At 42.1% G+C, this 21,290-nt stretch overlaps 2 protein-coding genes across 2 annotated transcripts in view; one reads left to right on the forward strand and one right to left on the reverse strand.

The window, feature by feature from the left end:
- slc1a7a (solute carrier family 1 member 7a) overlaps positions 1-2,865 on the reverse strand; it is a 31,547-nt gene extending 28,682 nt beyond the window's left edge. The window contains exon 1 of the mRNA XM_038718529.1: positions 2,725-2,865. Coding sequence (XP_038574457.1) covers positions 2,725-2,865 — 141 coding nt within the window. The remainder of the gene's footprint in view (positions 1-2,724) is intronic.
- Positions 2,866-12,030: 9,165 nt separating this feature from the next.
- LOC119903011 (protein shisa-like-2A) lies at positions 12,031-14,621 on the forward strand. Its single transcript, XM_038719403.1, has 3 exons — positions 12,031-12,314; positions 12,748-12,884; positions 13,064-14,621. The coding sequence occupies exons 1-3, from the start codon at positions 12,133-12,135 to the stop codon at positions 13,246-13,248; spliced, it is 504 nt and encodes a 167-aa protein (XP_038575331.1). The 5' UTR covers positions 12,031-12,132; the 3' UTR covers positions 13,249-14,621.
- The last annotated feature ends 6,669 nt before the right edge of the window (positions 14,622-21,290 follow it).

Here is a 21,290-nt window from a genome sequence, read left to right on the forward strand (position 1 = left end):
ATGGTTGCATGATCATGCTGCAAACGTTGGTTTTGTAGCCTATATGACTGAGCGAACTACTGGCAGACCTACTTTCCGCATTTATTGTTGGATCTCTGTATGAAAGGGGCTGACAACAGACCCATCTGTGAACACCTCCTCCTGTTCGTGCACAGTCTGAATCACAACATGATCATGGGCTGGAGGGAGGATTGTTGCTGTTTTTTCCGTGCAGAAAACATTCCTGTGTCGATCCATAGTTGAATGGTTAGTATCATGAGCACTGCTCCACAACTGTCAAAAACCAGTGAATTCAAGTAAACTCTGATAAGTTAGTCTATCTGTTCTTAACACAACGCTGTCAACGTCAGAGACCCACCGTCAAAAAAGTTAATTGCAAGCGTGTAAAGAGCCTAAGTGATGTTAATGTTAGAAATTTACAGTTACAGCTGTTAGACAATATCGACCGCAATGTCAGTCTGTCAGTCCTTCCACCACTTTAATGTTCCAGACTGAATTATCTAAATGAGTAGTGTTTTATTTTTTTGTCATCAGTTCAAAAAAAAAGTGATCCCCTGAATTTTCCTCTAGTGGCATCACAAGGTAAAAATCTTTATTTGTCTAAGACTATATGATTAAATACTTGCAAAACTAAATTACATTCCTTCAGCCTCAGCTGTACTTGCAGCTGTTTTTAGTCCTAATTAGCAAATGTTAGCATGTTAACACACTAAAGCTAGTTAACATTGTCACCCGAACATTATACCTGCTTAACATCAGCAAGTGTGGCATCATCACTGTGAGTATGTTAGCTGTGGCATAATACCCTATGTTCCGATAGGACCATATTGTCATAGAGGTTAAAAGAAAACATACTTAAAAATATGGTAAATTGGTGTCTCTTCAAGAGCTAAACAGACTTTTAGAGGGGGCTAGAAATAAAAATAAGGCTAAGTAATTAACATAAGGTACCTGAGGAAATGTGAGGTTGTGCATGTGTGTGTGTGTGTGTGTGTGTGTGTAGGAATTCTACATGTAGAAATAAGGGAAAAATGTCATAAAATACAAAAAATATGTGTTCGCCCTTGGGACGATGAGGTGTTGGGGTAGAGTCAATAAATCTTTTGTTTACATTAGATCCCCTGTTCTCATTTTCCAGGCGAATTAGAAGTTTAGATAGTGTTTCAGTGTGTGTCCTTATACTTCTTATTCTTTAAGGCACGATGATCAAACTCCCGCATGTGTTGCACAATTCAAAATGAGATTGTGGAAAGTAGAGAAAGGTTTGCCTGCAGCAGATTTTTCAGAATGTATTTAATTTTCCCTTCTTGTATTATGCTATTGGGGTGTGGCTGTACCAAATAGTGGGAGGACAGGGAAATACGAACTAACTTGATGCGTTTTTGCCAGCTCACCGTCAGTTTCCATTTGGGCTCAAAGACAACTTGGATCACATAAAGCGATTTAGCCTTTTGTTCACCGCACTGAAACTGTGCTGTGAGCTTCATCAACAACTGTCAGACGAAACCTTTCCACTTGAATGAGTTTGCTCCCATGCACACTGACTCTTCTTAAAGGAGATGTGTGTGCAGTACTTTTGTGTTGATTTCTTTCTTACACTCATTTCAGTCATTATCAAACACAAACTGCTTTTAGAATTAATCATCCAGTTGCCTGCAGGAATGTTTTTTCTCAGCAGCCTCTTTTCATTCTCTGGATTCCACCTATTTGCTGTAATTAATTCCCCATTCAGTCTTGTGTAAATTATATAAGTGGACACAAATGGTATGCTGACTTGATGTGTCTGTGAGTGATTGAGAACTAATCTCGCCACTGGCAATCCTTTTCCATTGATGTGCTCAGACCAGCTGAGGCTATAGGCAATCTGAGCGACTGATGAGATATTGTCTCACATTTTAAAATAGCAGGAAAAAAGCAATTTCATTGCTCTTGCATATGTCTCTTGCCATTACAATGTGCCTGCTGCTGCACAAATTGGCTATTGGATGAGCCAATTCAATGCCTTTTTAGGAGAAAGCTAACCACTTTCATTTGGCGTTTTTTCTTATTCTTTCAGGTAAAGAACACCGTATCAGTAACTTAGGTGCCATCAACAAAGCCCTTCCCGAGACACAATCTACTATTTATTACAGCTGTCTTTCACTTTAATGGTCCTAGTGTGGCTGATTGTGGTGATAAAACCTAGATTTTGGTGGAATTAGATGAGCTTTGATGAACCAAGAGGGGCTGGTTTATAAATATAAGGTGAAAAAAATATTATTTAAAGTGAATTTGTCAGTATGGTGTTGAGTGTGTGTAATGTGAATTGTGAGGACTCACGGTATCTATTTAGTATTTAAGGTTAAAGTTAGAATCGTGTCTAGGTTAAGGTTAGGGTAAAGGTTGGGTTCAGGCACGTAGCAGTTATGGCAGAGCTTCCCGGGACTGAATGTGAGTCAGTACTGTTCAAAGACAGTAGTACATGTTTGTGTTTGTTTATGATTGTGAAAATGTTGGTGGTAGCACACAGAGTGGAGATAAAGAGGCAAATGAAGGGAACAGGGAAATTGGTAATCTCTTGTATTAGGAGCTGTGGTGGCTGATGCCATCACATATAAGAAGGAGACAGGGGCTCACACATGGACACTTGAGGGGGTAGATAAGGCAGGCTGGCGGGTGGGCTGTTGGGTAGTGTGAGGGGGAACCAGGGGTCAAAATCATCACCAGGCATTTTAACCAACTGACCTGCTCAGAGAGCTGCTTCCCTCTGAGGAAGAAGCCTAGCAGGCAGCCAATGACCACGGCCAGCACAGACAAGATGAGCAGTCCGTTCTGCTTGCAGACGTTCTTCACCCGCCCCCACACTTCATCCAGAGCCACTGCCATCCTCCTGCTTGTCCTGGTCCTGACTGCAACCTCGCAATCCCCTCAAAAAAACAAACACCGGAGCAACCCCCCACCTTTTACCGCTTATTCAGCCATGTAGAACCAACACAGAGCCAACAGCCTCCACCACACTGGACGAAATGGCTGAGTGCAGACACAGCAGGTGAGGCAAGATAGATGGATGCACACTAATGAAGGAGCAGTATGGATTGAGAGAGAAGAAATAACTGAGAAAGAAAATGTTCAAAGAAAGAATAAAGTTCGGATTTGGTTAAGGAGGGGCGTGAAAAGTAAAATTAAAGAGGTAGTCGTCCAAAAATAAAGCACTTCAGGAGTGTTCCTTCTCTGAGCTGCTCCCTTATTTATTCCACATGAGACTAAGAGCATCTCACACTGTTCATCTCTGTCTATCTGTGTCTGTCTCTCTCTCTCTCTGTCGGTCACCTCCCTCTGTCACTCTGCCCCCCCCCCCCCAAAGTATTCCTCCTGTGGCCAACAGGGGGCTCTGCGACAGCTGGTGGTATTGTCATCAGGGTTAATACTACGATCCTATTAGGCTGCGCTGCACGACTCAGATCTAAGGCTGGATTAGAGAGCTCTCTGAACAATTGGACAGCGGATTGTTCCAGATCACAAAAAAGGGAAAAAAAGAAAAAAAATCACAAAGAGCAACATGAAGTAAATAACACAGCAAAACAGAAACAGGGCCTTCCAATCTTGGTGGTCTTGGCTTTTCAGAAGTCCAGTACACATGATTGAACATAATGATGACAACTCAAGGTACATGTGCGCCCACAGAAATAAGCACATAAATTCACAGTCTGTATACTCGATTGCTCACTAATCATAATTCATGTTTTTAAGTACACACACACACACACACACACACACGCACACGCAAATACAACATGCAAGTTATGCCTATACAATTGTAGGTCATGCATATTTATTAGCTCATTAGCAGTATAAGTCTGATCTGTGATGACTTTGGAAACATCAACTCACACTCAAAAATTAATTTACAAAATATCTTTCCAGTTTTCATCAGCTCTAAACTTAGGAATCAATGTCTCCATTTTGTAATGACAATGTGTTTACTTTGTGTTAGGCAGACGGGGAGCTCTGGGAGATGACTTCATAGAACAATCCATCCGGAACTAGTGTACCACAGTTAAATCAACAATGTCTGAGTCACAGAGCGAGCAGAAAGATACCTTCAAGATACCACTCCGGCATCAGCCTCACAAGATCCTCAAGGCACCAGGCCTTGTCCAACATCAGCCACCAGAGACAGTCTTCATCTGGGCACCATGCGGACATCAGTCACAAGTTCAGGCTTGCCTTGTAAGACCTGCCGTTTATTACTGAGCCGGTTGTGTGCATTGGGTTTTTACAGCTTTTTTGCTGAAAACGACACTGTGTCTAAACTCTCACCGCTCTGATGAGAGTGAACCGAAAGTAAATTTGCAGTCTGACAGCGAAACAATGAGCTGAAACTCACTATAAAGCCTGCAAAGTCAGGTAATGATTCTCTGTAGCTTCATCACTATAAATGAGCCCTTTTACATTGTTACTGATACAATGCCATTATAAAAATATTAATTGTAGGGAATATTTCTCAACCCGTGAGACTTAATCCTTAAATTAATTAATTAATTAATCATATATAGAGATACATGGTTTTCTTTGGATCCACATCTTTATCGACTTATTATAAGTATGGGATTATAACAAACATAATTAATCTTTTAGTATTAAAGAAAGAAACTATGAAACTATGTTTAGGTCAGGTCACATGGTTGGATACAATTCTATGGAGTGCAGGTGTGAAATTAACTTTAAATTGAAACACACTGTGCTTAAGGTGAGAATGGAACAGGAGATAAACCAGCATGGAAAATGTCAGGATATCAGAAATGGTGCTTTCTGTTGTGGTACTCGATGCCCTGATGCTGTGAGACCAGAAACCTCTGCAGCCATTTTACTCTACACCATAATAATTTTCAATATTTCTTTCAGTAAATTTCCAAACAATGGTGTGCACTACAGTCCTGCCCACAAAATTATTGAACTAATCTTGGCTTTTAGAAGACAGCTAAAGCTCAGACATGTCATCAAGGTGTAAAATGATGCATTGTTTTCAGTTGATGAAAACACACATAGAAGATCACATTGTTAAAGACATAAATACACTTTTGTCGGCAGCGTGCATAACATCTCAAACAAGACAGAATTAATATACCAATTACAGTGAAAAGAAGTGCAACACATATCAGGCGGTGCAGGGATTTTTTCCACAGCTGTGGGGATTGTTGCTGTGTAATGGGGTGGTTGGCATTATCTGTCATGTGGCGGTGATGGAGAATGTTTACTGGCTGGTGTCTGCGGGCTGACAGGGGAGGAGAGATGGATGAGAAGAGAAGGTGGAGGAGGGAGGACGGGGGTGAAGAGCCAGTTGGGTGGGGAGTGGGGTGTCGGTGGCAGGAGTCGTGTCACTGCTGCGATTTGCCTCCTGTGAATCAACATGTTCATGAATGAGCAAGTGGTGAGAGGCTGGACCTCAGAATGAAATGCGCAGACTGAATTTGAAACTGCACGTTCATATTTGTGACTGTTATGTGTGCATTTCTGTTTCTGTGGGTGTGAGTGAGTGAATATTCATGAACAAGTAGGTGTGTGTTCTAACCGCCACATCCGTTCACTATCCCCCACCACGGTCAAATAATCCCCTTTCTTCTGCCAATTTTTTCTCTGTTTCTGGATTGGACTGGCAGAGATAATCTGAGATTAGAGCGAGCAGTCAGGCCTGGTGTGCTCCTCATTCATAGATGGGGCAGACATGTTCGACATCCACAGGTCATCTGCTGTGGGCTTGTTCCATTACATATCATGTCAGGGCAAAAATGTATGAGATGGGGGCAATTTGCATGCTAAAATGAGGGCGAGAATACGGTTGCTGCCTGTTGTAATGAAGCAGCTGAGTCCATCCTCATCAGCCTAAATGAATGTAGTCCTGAAATACTGGCAGCTATATGCCCATGTGACTGACAAGCAAGAGATTTCAATCATCTAATCTCCTTCAGTTTTAACGTTTTCTTTTTGTTCCCTTCTTTTACATACTCTGGCAGTTTTCAAATATATTCCGATGTTCTGATTATTCCAGTATTGCTCTGCAATGTTTCTGTAACAAAATGTTTGTGTGTTTTATGATGGAAACATTGTCCCAGGAAGCAGGAAAGATGTTCTTCGACTACCTCTACTCCATCCCTTGGTCTCTTTGCTCATAAATCCAGTACAGATATGACAGATGGGACTCCTGTTATCTATCTTTTCTTTCTGACACACACTTTTGTAAAGCTCAAGTGTTAGTGCAAACTTGATTTTGGTAGCTCTGTGCAGTTGTAGACAGACGCATAGGCAATCCAGAATGAGAAAAACATTTCTGTTTATGTGAAAATAGTTAATTTTGTTCAGTTAATTTTGCTTGTCCCTTTGAATCTCCCAGAATCCAATTGAAACTCCACACACAAGACAATCAGCCTTTTGTAAATTTGAAATGTTTGTAGCTTTTCAACTGAGCACTGAAGTATTGTTTGTCTCACCAGCCCCAACTCACACTCTTCTGTTTCCTCAGATGTTATTAAGTGGGATTACTTTTTCATTGTTACAATACCTTTTTTCTTGGTGGATGTTTTTGGTGATGAAAGATAAATGCCCATTACTTAGAACATAAGGAATGTTAGTGGTTCACTTCCTCTTTAAGATGATGACTGAAAGTGCCATTTTTCACAAGAGGGCATTCCCCTGTGCCTTGTTACAGTAGAGTCCCTGACCCCAAAACGGATGGTCTCATTAGCAACCCCCATGTCCATTGCTTTACCTTTCACTGTCCATCTTACAGATAATTGTATATTTTCTAGCAGCAATGTACCTCACACAGAAAAATTGTTTGATGCTTTACATTTCTCTTTGTTTAAAACCTAATTGATATGCGAATGCACATTATCCTTAGATCGCCGTCATGAAGGACGGACTGTTTTTATTTCTCATTAAAAGAGATTGAGGTTCTCATTCAGTCAATGCCAGGCCTAATTTATTTGAATAAAGATTATTTGGCCCTGCAATGGACTGGCAACCTGTCCAGGGTGTACCCCGCCTTTCGCCCGATGTCAGCTGGGATTGGCTCCAGCCCCCCGCGACCCTGTACGCAGGATAAGCGGTTGATGATGGATGGATGGAAGAAAGATTGTTTGCCAAGTAATTTATCGTTTCGTTTGTCTTGTCACCTTTTTGGCCATGCTAGCAGTGGGGTTCTAGGGATGGCATTACATTGCATGAAATTAATCAGAAAAGGTTTATAATTACAAATAAACCTATTGACCTCCTCAATGAATTCCATCTTCATGTCATTTGAATACACAAAATATGAAGCAATTATTATGTTTTGACTGTAGATATATTAAGCTTTTTGGGGTTTTTGTGCCGCAACAATGTCAGACAGTTTGTCTTTTCCTAATTTTTGGATGGACGTGACAATTCCACAGAGAATTATCACCAGACTCTGCAGCTCCCCTCAGCTTTAGGTTACTGTCTACTACATCTACAAAGCTGCGATGTAAATCACTTGCCCTGTGTTCCCCTCCAAGAAAAAAACCCCATCAGAAACCAAGATATTCATATTTTTTGGTTTGTTTATACAGCCCCCTAGATTTACATTCATTCGATGGAATATAGCGGGAGCTACGCAGGTGACAGACATGAGACTAACGAGGCAGGCAGAGAGATAGCAGGGAAGACAGAGAGAGAGACAGGCAGGCAGAGACAGCAAAGGGGAACAAAGAGGCAGGCAGACACTTGGGGCCAAGTAACCCACACAGACAGAACACAGACCAGAATAAAACACTAAGACACAAAACTAGGAGCTAAAACACAAGGAACAATCTACAGATGAAAACACATGACAGACCGGTACAAAGAGAGCTGAACAGAACCAGTAAATGAACAAGGGAATACACAAAGCTAAACAGAGAACACAAGACCAGGAGTAAACACTAAAGACATGAACTAAAGTACAGGACTAAGAACAATGACATGGAACCAAAATCAAAACACCGAGAATGCATGGCCAAAATAATATAACACAGACAAACTCAGGACAGGATCGTGACAACAAGAGCTTTGAACAACAACCCACTTTCAGTAACATGTGAAATACATTTACATTTACTCATTTGACGCTTTTATCCAAAGCGACATTTGACAAACAAATAAAAATAATCAAGAGCCATATACAACAAGGAAACACATCACCTGTCAACTTCATATAGTCAAATGATTCTTTATGCATTTTCTCGAACTGAAAGATGTTTAAACAACCCTTTAAATCATTCTGCAGAGAATTTCACAGTTTGACGCATAATGCTTCTTTAAAGTTGTCAGTGCATACTGATGCTTAAAATGAAATTTCCATCTGAGGTCCTCATCCTCTGAACTAAATGTTTGTTGATGTTCTAGCCTACTAATAATGTCTATTACTCACCTAAGCTAATTAAGTTTCAATAGTCCTGACATATTGAACAGTCTGTTGGTGTGTCCTTTTGAATCCACTTTATGAATAAATAAATAAATATAAAATAAACTTGTGGAGACTAGATTTTTTGTTCCCAAATTAGAAATGAGTATCCACAAATTGGGGTCTTGTTCTTGAAAACTACGCATGGTTTTCCAATGATGTTCTTCCGACCAACCAAATATGCTGCAACCTAGTATTGCACTGATCATGTATCATTATATTTGGGCTTGTGTGCACTTCAAGAATTCAAGAATATTTCCAATATCAAAAGGAAACTGTCACTGATGTTTTCTCTTCTGAGGCTTTACGTTAGTCACTGAGAGCTAATGTGGAGGACTTGGACCAATAATTATGCAGAAGCAATGCTACTGTTGACCTCATTGCAGTACAATCAATAACAAAGGCTGAGGAAACACAGGCACATATTTCACCATCATTCTTTTTCAGTTCAGAACATAGTTTAGGTATAAATTAGGTATGTACATTTAGTTTAGGTATAATTTAGGTATGTAAATTTAAAATAATACAGTATCTAATATAAGGATTTAAAGGATTTCAAATTCAGATATGGCGAGTATGGCAGGTTAGGCTCTAGTATTTAAGTTATGTAGCTGTGATGGAGTCCAGGGTTTTTGTCATATAATCACAATACAGTCCAACTATTTCACTCTACTTTGGGATCTCTAATGGAGGCCAATGCCCTAAAAATACCGGTAAGAAATATGATCAGACAAAGAATTACAAACAATGGTATCAGTCTCCATTAGAACTATTTCAGTATGAGGTATGTTAAATACTAAGTGACACAGAGTGAAGCTGAATGAGTCATACTGAGCCTGTAGGTCTGGTCAATAAGAGAAAAAACAATGTTTCAACCAGATTTTAACATTTTTTGGCCCAAGTCACAGAATAACTTCTCTGGGGTTTTTTGCTACATGGAAAAGGCTGCTCTTTTTCAAACCAAGCAAACATGTAGCATTGCATGTAGAAAATGCATGCAGTTTACATTTCCTCTTTGCATTGAATGAGATGTGAAAAAACACCCAGGTGCTATTTAGTAAACCAGTAGCCTACTAACTGATATTTGGGGGACGGTGCACCAAGCTGTAAACATTATAATGATGATGTGGTTAATGTGATAGCAATCAGATGGCTTTTTATACATCCTTCTCTCTTTTTAGAAATCAGTTACTCTACAGTTTTCCCCTGCTAGTTGCTTACCATGACTTTCTGCCTTTTGGTGCTTAGCAGGAATCTTACAGAAACGTTATGGGCCAGGAAATCAAAACGTTGAGCTAAAATACACTAAAAGCCTTCGTGGCACTGACGTAAACTGCAGAATTGGGTGATAATTCTCTGTGGATTTGTTACTATGAGTGACCCCCTTTTCACAACACACATAACAATTTTATACATTGTTAATATTAAAATATTGATTTGTACAGCTATTTCCAAGATGACACTTCATGTCAGAAATAATAAAGATTGTGTAAGGGCTCCCTTACAGTTTTGAGAAACCTGGGCTCCCTTACAAGTGTGAGAAACCTGGGTTCAATCCCTTTGGTGTGAGAAACCTGGGTTCAATCCCCCACAGTGACCCATCCACCATTGTGTCCCTGAGCAATACACTTAAGCCCTAGTTGCCCCAGAGGCGTGTGACCTCTGACATATATAGCAATTGTAAGTCACTTTGGATAAAAGCGTCAGCTAAATGAATAAATGTAATGTAGAGTGATGTCAGGCAAGTATGGTCTTTTCATGCTCACACAGTCCTGCTACAGGCACAAAAATCACTTTTATGTAATCCATGGTACAGCCCCTGTAATTACTGCAGTGTATGGTCAAGACCTCTAAATCATTACACTTCTTAAATACTGTAACTTTATGATCACACTTAAGATAGGGTATTGTATAGGTCTATTTATGGCAAACAACATTATTAGATCACAAGAGACTGTAACCTGCATTGTTTGTGTCACTGTGTTGGCTACTGTAATGGAAGAGAGACATTGAGAATTTACCTCCAAGTTTGCTGTAACAATGTGCTCAAACAAAACAGGAGACTTCAGTTTGAATTTATGAGAAAATTCAGATTCAAACCGTTTAGTTGAGTGAACTTGTTTTTATGCTTTTTGCGAACAAGTAGGGGAGACAGGGTATGGTTATAACACTTGTTGCTTCAGCAACTTTAACTCACTGAATGTTTTTTTGCTGGCCTCATATACAAAGTACCCACATTTTGTTTACTACAAAAGGCACTAAATCAATATCACAGACCTTGTGAGTTGATGTCAAATACATGGTATTCCTTTGTTACTACATTAGCCCATTACTGGGGTAAGTTCTAAGACATGCTGGGGTAAGGTGTAACAATTAGATAAAACAAGCAAAATGGTTGCCATATGGTATGCTTCAAAACAGGTCTATTGAAATAAAAGAACAATTTTTGTATGTAAATTTGTTTACTAGAACAAACTTATTAAAAATTATACTAACTAAACACTACTATGTACCTAATTAAAGAAAATATTTTTACATTGTTATGTCTAACAAAAAAAAACATCTGTGTGTGTCAGTGTACACACCAACATGTGAACAATCGGAAGTAGGCTGGCACCACTTCAAGCACAGGTCACAGTGCTGACAAATTAATGCTGGTAACCCTGGAGTGCAGGCTTGGTGGGCCTCAAGACTGCATAGGACAAAAAATAACAAAATAAAAAAATAAAATCAAGAAAGGCCTTATAGAGGAAGGGATTTAAGGCCTTTTAAAGAAGCTGGGGAAATGCATCACTTGTTGCCTAAGAAATGATAATTTAATCTAATATAGGCTAGGTCATACAATTTATCTGTAATAGTAGGCCATGATAAACAAAATACAGTTTTGTTCAAAAAATGTACTTTCTTACATCAAAACATTTCTTAGGGCAGTGCGGTGTTGCAGTGGTTAGCACTGTCGCCTCATGGCAAGAAGGCTGTGGATTCAAACCCAGTTTTCCCCGGCCTTTCTGTGTGGAGATTGCATATTCTCCAAAAAATGTCCTTATGTGAGTGTGTGTGGCCCTGCCATGGACTGGCACCCTGTCCAGGATGAACCGGCCTATCGACCGATGTAAACTGAGATTGGCTCCGCCCCCACGCGACCCTGCAGGCAGGATAAGCCTTTGGCGATGGATGGAAACATTTCTAAAAATTTTTTCTCCATATATTGTCAATGTGCCTGTTTCCAGCCTTGACAACAACCATGCATGATAAGGGAGGAAGCAGGTAAAATTCTTAAAATAATCCCATGACTCCTATTTTATCTGTAATTGGTAATGTTCCAACTCTCCCCATGTTACAACCATTCCCTGTCTCCCCTAAATTGTCAACAAATAAGCTTAAGACTGTCCAAAAAATTCAAGCAGATTAAGTAAGTAGAGTGCTGCTATAGGTCTGTGAGTGGAGGGAGACAGAGAGAGAGAGAGAGAGAGAGAGAGAGAGAGAGAGAGAGAGAGAGAGAGAGAGAGGTTTCTTCAGTTTCCATCTCCCTCTTTTGGCGTAGGCTAGTTCATTCCCTTCGAAATAGCTGATTGAGAAGCACACTCTTGACTCTGGTCTAATAGCAGAGCGCACACTCACACTGAGGATGCAGGAATCTCCTTCACTTTAGTCAACGGATTAGTAACCTATTGTTTTTTTCTTTCTGCTGCAGCATGAGCGCTCAGTGTAGCGCTTACTACAGCGCTGACGGTGTGTTTGTGGACGGATTCTCCTGCCCCAGACCGGGAAACGCTGTTTCTGCTGTCTACTGCTGCGGATTTAATGATGTTAAATATTGCTGTGATGATCCCAACAGTTTTTTCCCGTATGAATACGGATATATGTGGTGGTTGAGGTAATTTCCATTTGGCAAGAAGTGTTTTTGTTTGCAATCACATTCTACCAAGATCAACAGATGGGCTATTGCAGGCTCATTTCTCACTTGTTAGATAAACTCCATTGTGATTCATCTTGACACAAAATCTTTTACAAAGTTAATTATATCAGCCTCAGGACTCCTTTGTGCTTTTAGCCCCCTCATTCATTCAGGGAGAGCAGGATCATTACTATAATCAAGCGGGGCAGTTACAAAGATAGTATAGCCTATTTAATTTATGGATAAAACATTTTTTTGCATGTTTTGTTAAATCTTAACATTATGGCGAGTTGTATTTTTTAGTTTACTGCAATACAGAATATCTCCTCATACCACCCTATCTTATTGCCATCTCCTCTCCTCATCAGTCCTTTCTCCTTGTCTCCTCTCCTCTCCTCTCCTCTCCTCTCAGTATTGGTGCTCTAGTTGGTCTGTCCATTGCAGCAGTGGTCCTCCTTGCCTTCCTCATCACCGTATGTGTCCTCTGCTACCTCTTCATCGCCACCAAACCCAGTCGTCTTGACAACGGCCTACCCCTTAATGCACCATGTAAGTATGTGTGTAGGCTGTCTAAAGTATAGGCTACTATGAGAATAGGAATTAGTTTCATTCTGATTACTCTTTCTGAGAGCCTTCACTTTAGAGAAAATCTCTGCAATCAGCAGCATAGACACAAAAGTGGACAATTAACATGCCCACTTTGGTCCAACTGTCTCTGTGCTTTATAGTAGGAGATCCAAGGGAGGGAACCAGTCGTGCGAGAGCAATCTGTCCTTCAGGTCCACAGGGATTCAGAAAACACTTCATGAGCAGGAAGCTGGACTGTGATAACCAGCCGCCAGACCCTGAGCTCTTGTTCCAGAGGTGTTTCACAGCTAATGTCACCGGCGTAAAAGTGGAAAATCCCTCGTAGGCCACTGAGAGACTTCTTATTTACAAGTGGGACCAGCAGTCCAGGCCAAGAGAAACAGTGGATCTGAAGGCAGACTGCTCTGCCAAGGGGCCGCTGTGACACTGGGAGGAACAGCAGCTGACATAATGTGATGTGCACAGGAGTCGTGGTAGTTGAGTGGATAAAATAATAAGTAGTGCAAAGTTAAAAAATATGTACATTTATTTGCCAGAAGAGCTGGAAAGAGAGACGGGAAATGTGGGAGGGGAGGACATACAGCAAAGGGCCGCGGGCTGGAATCAAACCCAGGCCACTGTGGTAAGGATTTGCACATGGTGCACGTGCTCTGCCAGGTGAGTTAACTGGCATCCCAAGCAGTGCTAAATCTAACAAGCACACAAGTAAAGCTCTGAAAAGCCTTTGTGAAACTCCTCATGAGTTTCAGCACCATGCAGCAGTAATTGAGAGCATACAAATGGAAATTGATTAACCAACATCTGTTTGGAAGAGAATGTTTATAATTGGTCCCAAGAAAGACTAATTAAGGAATGTGCAATCATTAAGGGCAACTAGGGATGTAGGCTGAGTTTCGGGGCCAACTTTACATTCAGGGTGTATATTTTGATGCTGAAGATATGGCTTGTAGCAGAAAAAAGAGCTTGACATACCAAGTCAACCGCTGAGTCTTGATGGCAAGGCTGTAATTTTATACTCAGGGATTTGTGGGGAGGCTGTCCTCACCAGAAAAAATGACAGTGTTATTTGTTCAAATGCTTACAATGGCCTATGTTATGTTTTAATAAGTCAAGTCAATTTTATTTACATTGTCCAATATCATAAATCACAAATTTCCCTCAAGGGACTTTACAATCTGTACAGCATATGACACACAGAGACGTCTTGTAAGATCTGATTTCCACCTTCAAACAAGCAAGGCATGATGCGGTTATGTGGTATGCTCCTTAATCTTTCAGCTATCTGGGTGCCTTCTGTCATTTCCCATATATATTGATAGTTATTTAAATCACTACAGGCAAATGTTTGTCTTTATTTGAATCATACCACAAACAAAAACTAGCACAAACTTCTTTATTGTAAAGCAAAACTTGAAAAGTGCTGCTGTTGAAAATGCTTGACAAACTTAAAAGATTGGTTGGCGTGGTAGCATCGCCTTTCCTTCAAGCTGCTCCATGCTTTGTAGCCAGTTTTCAGTAAATGGTGGATACGTTCTTTTGGGCATCACAACCCCTGTGAAATGATTTGTCTGCTCCAATTATGGTGGAAATGTTTTTATTTATATAAAGAGAAACAAGAAATTCACCTGCCAGATGACAATTCAAGATATAATACAGTTATCAGCAGTTTGTTTTTTTAGCTTACTTTTTTTGGACATTGCACATTTGTTTCTTCTATCTTTGAATTTCATTGCATATTTTCTTATTGTGCAAATAAACGTTTCTCAAAGTATTTTCATTTATTAGTTAACAGCATTCCTTGGTGCAAGCTATTTTTCAGAACATTTTTAACAAATGCTTTCAAAAAGTGATGGGGACAAAAACATCTATTTCAGATGTGGTGGGGACATGTCCCCAGCGTCATCAGTGTAAATGACACCTATGAGCAGAGCGCTAAACCAGAACTTAGATGGCTCACTGGCAGAAATCAACACAGTGGAAAATAGAAACCCCATGCTAACTAGCGTTTAAGAGGTGTAATTGCAGAGTGATGCGGACACTAATACACAGGTGTGCGACGGTACGTGTGTTGCCAACGCCACAGGTATCGGCATCGAGGAACCTGCAGAAGTATAAATATAGGGACAGATAAAGATGCAGTAGACAAAAAATGTCCTGTGTAATGCTAGGTGCACCAGCGCGACCAAGAAAAACATTTAGTTGGGCAAAAATTGGTTACTAAATCTTAGGCTGTGTTCAGAAGGACTTGTGCATTAAAAAAACGGGATACCCCTGCGAAAGGCGGGTACACCCTGAACAGGTCGCCAGTCCATTGAAGGACAACACATATACAAACAACCTGCAGCGGGCCCTCCAGGAGCGATATTATGTCCGAGAACCACACTCGGGCCGGGTAGCCCAAAACGGGGCTACTAGCAGTAGGCTGACACCGTCCTGACGGACCCGCTCCATAACCCCCGGGAGCAGAGCGACCTCCTGCCACGTCTGCACCATGGCATCCAGCCCCAGTGGGGCTGGAGTCGAGAGGAAGAACCACAGTGGAGAGTGCGTAGTCTCTTGAGATGCAAACAGGTCCACGTCTATAGGGCCGAACCTTTCGCACAACAACTCCACCACCTGGGGGTGGGTCTCCATTCCCCAGGCCTCAGCCCCTGTCTCAACAGCAGGTTTGCTCCCTGATTCTGGGTCCCAGGGATATACGTCACTCTGAGAGACAGCAGTCTCTGCTGGGACCACAGGAGGATCTGATGTGCCAGCTTGCATAATGGACGCAGCACAGACCCCCCTGGTGATTCAAATAGGCTACCACTGCCGTGTTGTCGGTCTGACAAGGACGTGGCGACCTCGGAGAGCGGGCAGAAAACTCCTCAGAGCTCTGAAAACCAATAACATTTCCAGGCAATTTATGTGCCAAGAGAAATGATGCTCCTGCCAGGAGCCTCTCGCAAAGCGGCCGTCCATGACCGCGCCCCACACGTGAGTGAGGGGTCTGTCGAAATAATTGTCCGGCGACATGACGCCCCCAACATGGGACCCTGGGACAGGAACCAAGGTTTCCTCCATACTGACAGGGAACGAAGGCACCTGCTCCTAACCTGTATCAGACGGAACGGATTTCCCCTCGGGGAGAATCCCTTGGATTTTAACCACCACTGCAGGGCTCTCGTGCAGCAGGCCAGACGGGATTACGCTGGACGCTGCCACCATGAGACCCAGCACCCTCTGAAAGTGTTTCACAGTGATGTTGCGGCCTAGCTTCACTCTGGTCACTGAGGACAAAATGGACCCGACGCGTGCAGGCGACAGGTGGGCCCACATCGTCGTCCCACACAAAACCCTAGGAACGTAGTCCGTTGGGAGGGCGTCAGCACGCTCTCCTTCGCGTTGAGCCACAGCCCCAAACGCTGAAGGTGGGCGAGGACGACATCTCGATGCCGAACCGCTAACTCTCGAGACTGAGCCAAAATGAGCCGGTCGTCGATGTAGTTCAGTATGCCCTGGAGCCTCATCGGGGCCAGAGCTGCATCCATGCACTTGGTGAACGTGCGAGGGGAGAGTGCTAGGCCGAACGGAACCCTTTTTCCAGCAGAGAGCAAACTTCCTGTCCCAACACCTGGCTCTGCTCCGAGTGCAACGCAGTCCAGACCACCCAGCTGAATCTGGGGGGGCGGACCCGGAACTGCAGCCATCCACTAGGGTGCGCAGGACCCACGAGGAAATGTTCGCAAGGCTCCGCCACGCTTCTGCGAAATCTGCCAAGGGAAGCGGAGGTTTGGCAGGGAAAAAACGCTGACAACCCGTGGTGTGTGAGCCAGAACGCCTCCTGACTGCGGCCCCTTGGGGCAGGCAGAACGGCGCGTGCTCGCTGTCCCAAGCGTCGACACGGTGGAATAGCAGCGCCTGCTGCCTGAGCTGGGAGGGGACCTCTATCACCCTCTCTCGGGGGGTGGGGGGGCAGAGACCGCGACCAGCGCGTCGAGCAAGAAGGTCTTCTCCCTCTCCTGGATGCCCGCCAGGTTGAGCCACAGGTGCCGCTCCGTGGCCACCAGCGCTGACATGGAGCAGCCAATGGCGCGGGCCGTCTCCTTTGTGACTCGGAGTGACAGATCCGTAGCTCTGCGGAGCTCAGCGATGTCCTCCTCAGAGGGGCCCCCTCCCGAGTCCATGTCCTTCAGCAGGTTGGCCTGGTATGCCTGCAAAACCGCCATCATGTGCAGGCTCGCACCAGCATGGCCCGCCGCCATGTACGCCTTGCCCACCAGAGCAGATGTCAGATGCTCTTTAAGGGACGACGCAAGACCGGGTGAGAGATAGCTGGCCAAAGCATCCTCAACCCGGGGCATTGTCCCATAGCCGAAACCCTTAACCCCCGTGACGTCGCTGTAAACCCGGAGCGAGGGAGTAGTCAGACGTGCTGAGAGGGGCTTGCCCCAGGAAGATCTTTGAATTTCATTGCATATTTTCTTATTGTGCAAATAAACCTTTCTCAAAGTATTTTCATTTATTAGTTAACAGCATTCCTTGGTGCAAGCTATTTTTCTGAACATTTTTAACAAATCTGCCAAGCTTGGCAAGCCTGATCAAGCAAGCATGGCAGTTGTTTCAATGCATTTAGGGGCGTGGTCCTGGTCAAGACAATCTCCTGAACTCCAAACTGAATGTCAGAATGGGAAAGAAAGGTGATTTAAGCTATTTTGAGCGTGGCATGGTTGTTGGTACCAGACGGGCCGGTCTGAGTATTTCACAATCTGCTCAGTTACTGGGATTTTCACGCACAACCATTTCTAGGGTTTACAAAGAATGGTGTGAAAAGGGAAAAACATCCAGTATGCAGCAGTCCTGTGGGCGAAAATGCCTTGTTGATGCTAGAGGTCAGAGGAGAATGGGCCAACTGATTCAAGCTGATAGAAGAGCAACTTTGACTGAAATAACCACTCGTTACAACGAGGTATGCAGCAAAGCATTTGTGAAGCCACAACACGCACAACCTTGAGGCGGATGGGCTACAACAGCAGAAGACCCCACCGGGTACCACTCATCTCCACTACAAATAGGAAAAAGAGGCTACAATTTGCAAGAGCTCACCAAAATTTTACAGTTGAAGACTGGAAAAATGTTGCCTGGTCTTATGAGTCTTGATTTCTGTTGAGACATTCAGATGGTAGAGTCAGAATTTGGCGTAAACAGAATGAGAACATGGATCCATCATGCCTTGTTACCACTGTGCAGGCTGGTGGTGGTGGTGTAATGGTGTCGGGATGTTTTCTTGGCACACTTTAGGCCCCTTAGTGCCAATTGGGCATCGTTTAAATGCCACGGCCTACCTGAGCATTGTTTCTGACCATGTCCATCCCTTTATGGCCACCATGTACCCATCCTCTGATGGCTACTTCCAGCAGGATAATGCACCATGTCACAAAGCTCGAATCATTTCAAATTGGTTTCTTGAACATGACAATGAGTTCACTGTACTAAAATGGCTCCCACAGTCACCAGATCTCAACCCAACAGAGCATCTTTGGGATGTGGTGGAACGGGACCTTCGTGCCCTGGATGTGCATCCCACAAATCTCCATCAACTGCAAGATGCTATCCTATCAATATGGGCCAACATTTCTAAAGAATGCTTTCAGCACCTTGTTGAATCAATGCCATGTAGAATTAAGGCAGTTCTGAAGGCGAAAGGGGGTCAAACACAGTATTAGTATGGTGTTCCTAATAATCCTTTAGGTGAGTGTATATTTTTCATTACTCACATGCTGATATATGTGCAGTTTGTCTTTCTCAGTTACATACATCAAGTGATCATTAAGTTACAGTATTTTAAGAACAAAAGTCCTTCTTTCTGTTTCTACACACAATGTTTCCTTGCTGAACTGCTGAACTGATTGTAGAGAAGAGAGAATTTGGTACTTAAAAGACTAACTTTGGAAGATCTTGATTTGTCTAACTCAGTGCTTATACATTAGGGCATGTTGAGTATTGTTGTACTACAGACTTCGACAAACTTGTTATCTGTCTTATCAAATTTACAGTACATTTGGATTACTATTTCACATCAAAACACATTCCATAGGAAATGACAGTAGGAAACTGCATTACTTGGACCCGCTAACCTATGCTCTATATCTGCTGGACAGTCAATTCCTTCTCAAAACATTCAAGTGGCCTTGTTTTTGTAAGTCAAAATGGTAGCTAAATTATTTCTAAATTCATGCACAATGTCATCTCTTGTATTTGTGATACAGTTCCGCTTATGTGATTGTGGAAACTGACCTCAATTTCTAATGTCAACACTGCCAACAACTATCACAATTGTGCCAAAATGTACTTTAAAGTACATAAAGTGTCTCATTAACAGTATGTTCATAAATGTATGTACACTTTATAAAATGTTGCAAACTATCAGCTGCTAGCATATTTGTCAAATGTTTTATCAGAAGTTTCTGTTGTATGCCTTATGTTGATAGATTGAAGTTCTCGTTTGTAAATGTCAGCACAAAATGTTGTGCACATGTAATCTACTGTAGTATACATTTAAAAAAAAACAAGACAGATGGTTTGAATTTATTTTAATGTCCCTACGTTTGATGGCAGTGTATTTTCAAATGCACTCCATGAATGCACACAGTGATTTATTCACACAGTTCTTGAAAGAGCATCAGTAAAGTCTGAATCAAAAGACGGAACCTGATTATTATGCGGTGATGCATCTGTTTCACTGATAGATTGAAGTGGCCAGACCCCATGTGGTGGAAAAGCAACAAACAAGTTACAGCTCATGCCATTTACATTGTGATATTTTCTACAGGATTTTGATGCACCTATGCTCAGATATGTTATCTACAAAAGAATATCAGCATGGAAACTGATTTTGACTATTAAATCCTAAAAATAAAACAATTATGACTAGTAATAATAATAATAATTTATAAATTAGAAGTTGCTTTTATCCAAATAGACTTGCAATTGCTATATATGTCAGAGGTTACACGCCGCTGAAACTGTCTCTCACACCAAAGGCATGTGTCTTATCCACCCCTATTATCAATGATCAGTTGTGGTCATTAGAGCAGCAGGTGTTACCAGCAGTATTATGGAAAGAATTATTCTCCTTTGGGATTTTCTTCTGGTTTAGCTTAAGGAGTCTTGGTATCAGCATTGCCACTGAGCTGACATTTGTTATGTTAAACACATCCAAGTGAGTGACTCTGATGATGCAATCTTTCCCCATCTCATCTCTTCCTTTTGTTTTAAAGCCATTGTGTCATTTAAGAGAAAAATATTAGATGGGTCAGTGAGACTTCAAGTCAGACAGTTCAGATTTGGCACTGAATTTGGTTTCGTAATCTTTCTCTGTAGACAGGCTTTTCTGAAATGTATGGGGTAAGAAGATTCACTGAAAGGATGACAGTGACAACAAAACTGCTTTGATCATTGTAAAAAGCATTAGTAAAGCCTTTTCTTCTTTTCTTGGGTTAAGATACAGGGTTTAATACAGATCCATCCATAACATGAATAATCCAATGCCATCTCCCTCAGTGACCAGTTTTATTACACTGCAGGCATACTTAAGCTCCAAAGACATTTTGCTTAGCTCTAGGTCAATGAGCATAATGAGAAAAGTAATAATGGATTCAGATAGGATGAGTCATCTTTCTCAATCTAACTGCATGCTAATCTGCACATTCAGTAAGAACTGTCTTCCCGGAATAGAGTACAACTTGACTTGTAGATCCTCCCTTGATCTTCTTTGTGCTTCAAACTACGTGTCAATGTCTACATATTGATAAGATAGGTTAATGCATTAGAGCGGTGATAAGAACTAACTGTTAAATAGAAATGGCCAAATGCAAAATGTGCACAGATATTTGTCATGATGGCAGGACTGGGAGACCAATCAACCTGATTTGGTGCTGGATTATACCCAATGTGAGCTCGAAAAAACTGTTCATAATTACACAAATTTGATTTGATTGGTCTCTTCAGGATTGAAAGCCAGGAGTAAAACATGCAGACACAGTTATCCATTTCAATAATTAGTCAATTAATTTGTGACACCAATGATGTAATTAGACTCTAATAAGATAAGAAGATATACATAGACCTATATGATAATACGCCTCGTCCCCCACACTGAACTTTAACAAAGCCACATCAATACCTCCGCTCACAACAGGAAACATGACCCCCTGGAACGCCCCCACCCACCTGTCTGTTTCCTGCAGCCAGTTGAAAAGACAGCTAGAGAAACTGTACCAGAGCTAAGCTGCAGAGCTTGACAGTATCAGCCCCAGTGTCCTGAAGGCCTGCGCAGACCAGCAGTGCAGGATCCTACACCCCCTCTTCAATCTTAGCTTGAGCCAG

Source organism: Micropterus salmoides, unplaced genomic scaffold (assembly GCF_014851395.1).
Source record: "Micropterus salmoides isolate LMB-PRFRI ecotype aquatic unplaced genomic scaffold, ASM1485139v1 Ms_hic_scaffold_14, whole genome shotgun sequence".
In the NCBI taxonomy this organism is placed as follows: domain Eukaryota; kingdom Metazoa; phylum Chordata; class Actinopteri; order Centrarchiformes; family Centrarchidae; genus Micropterus; species Micropterus salmoides.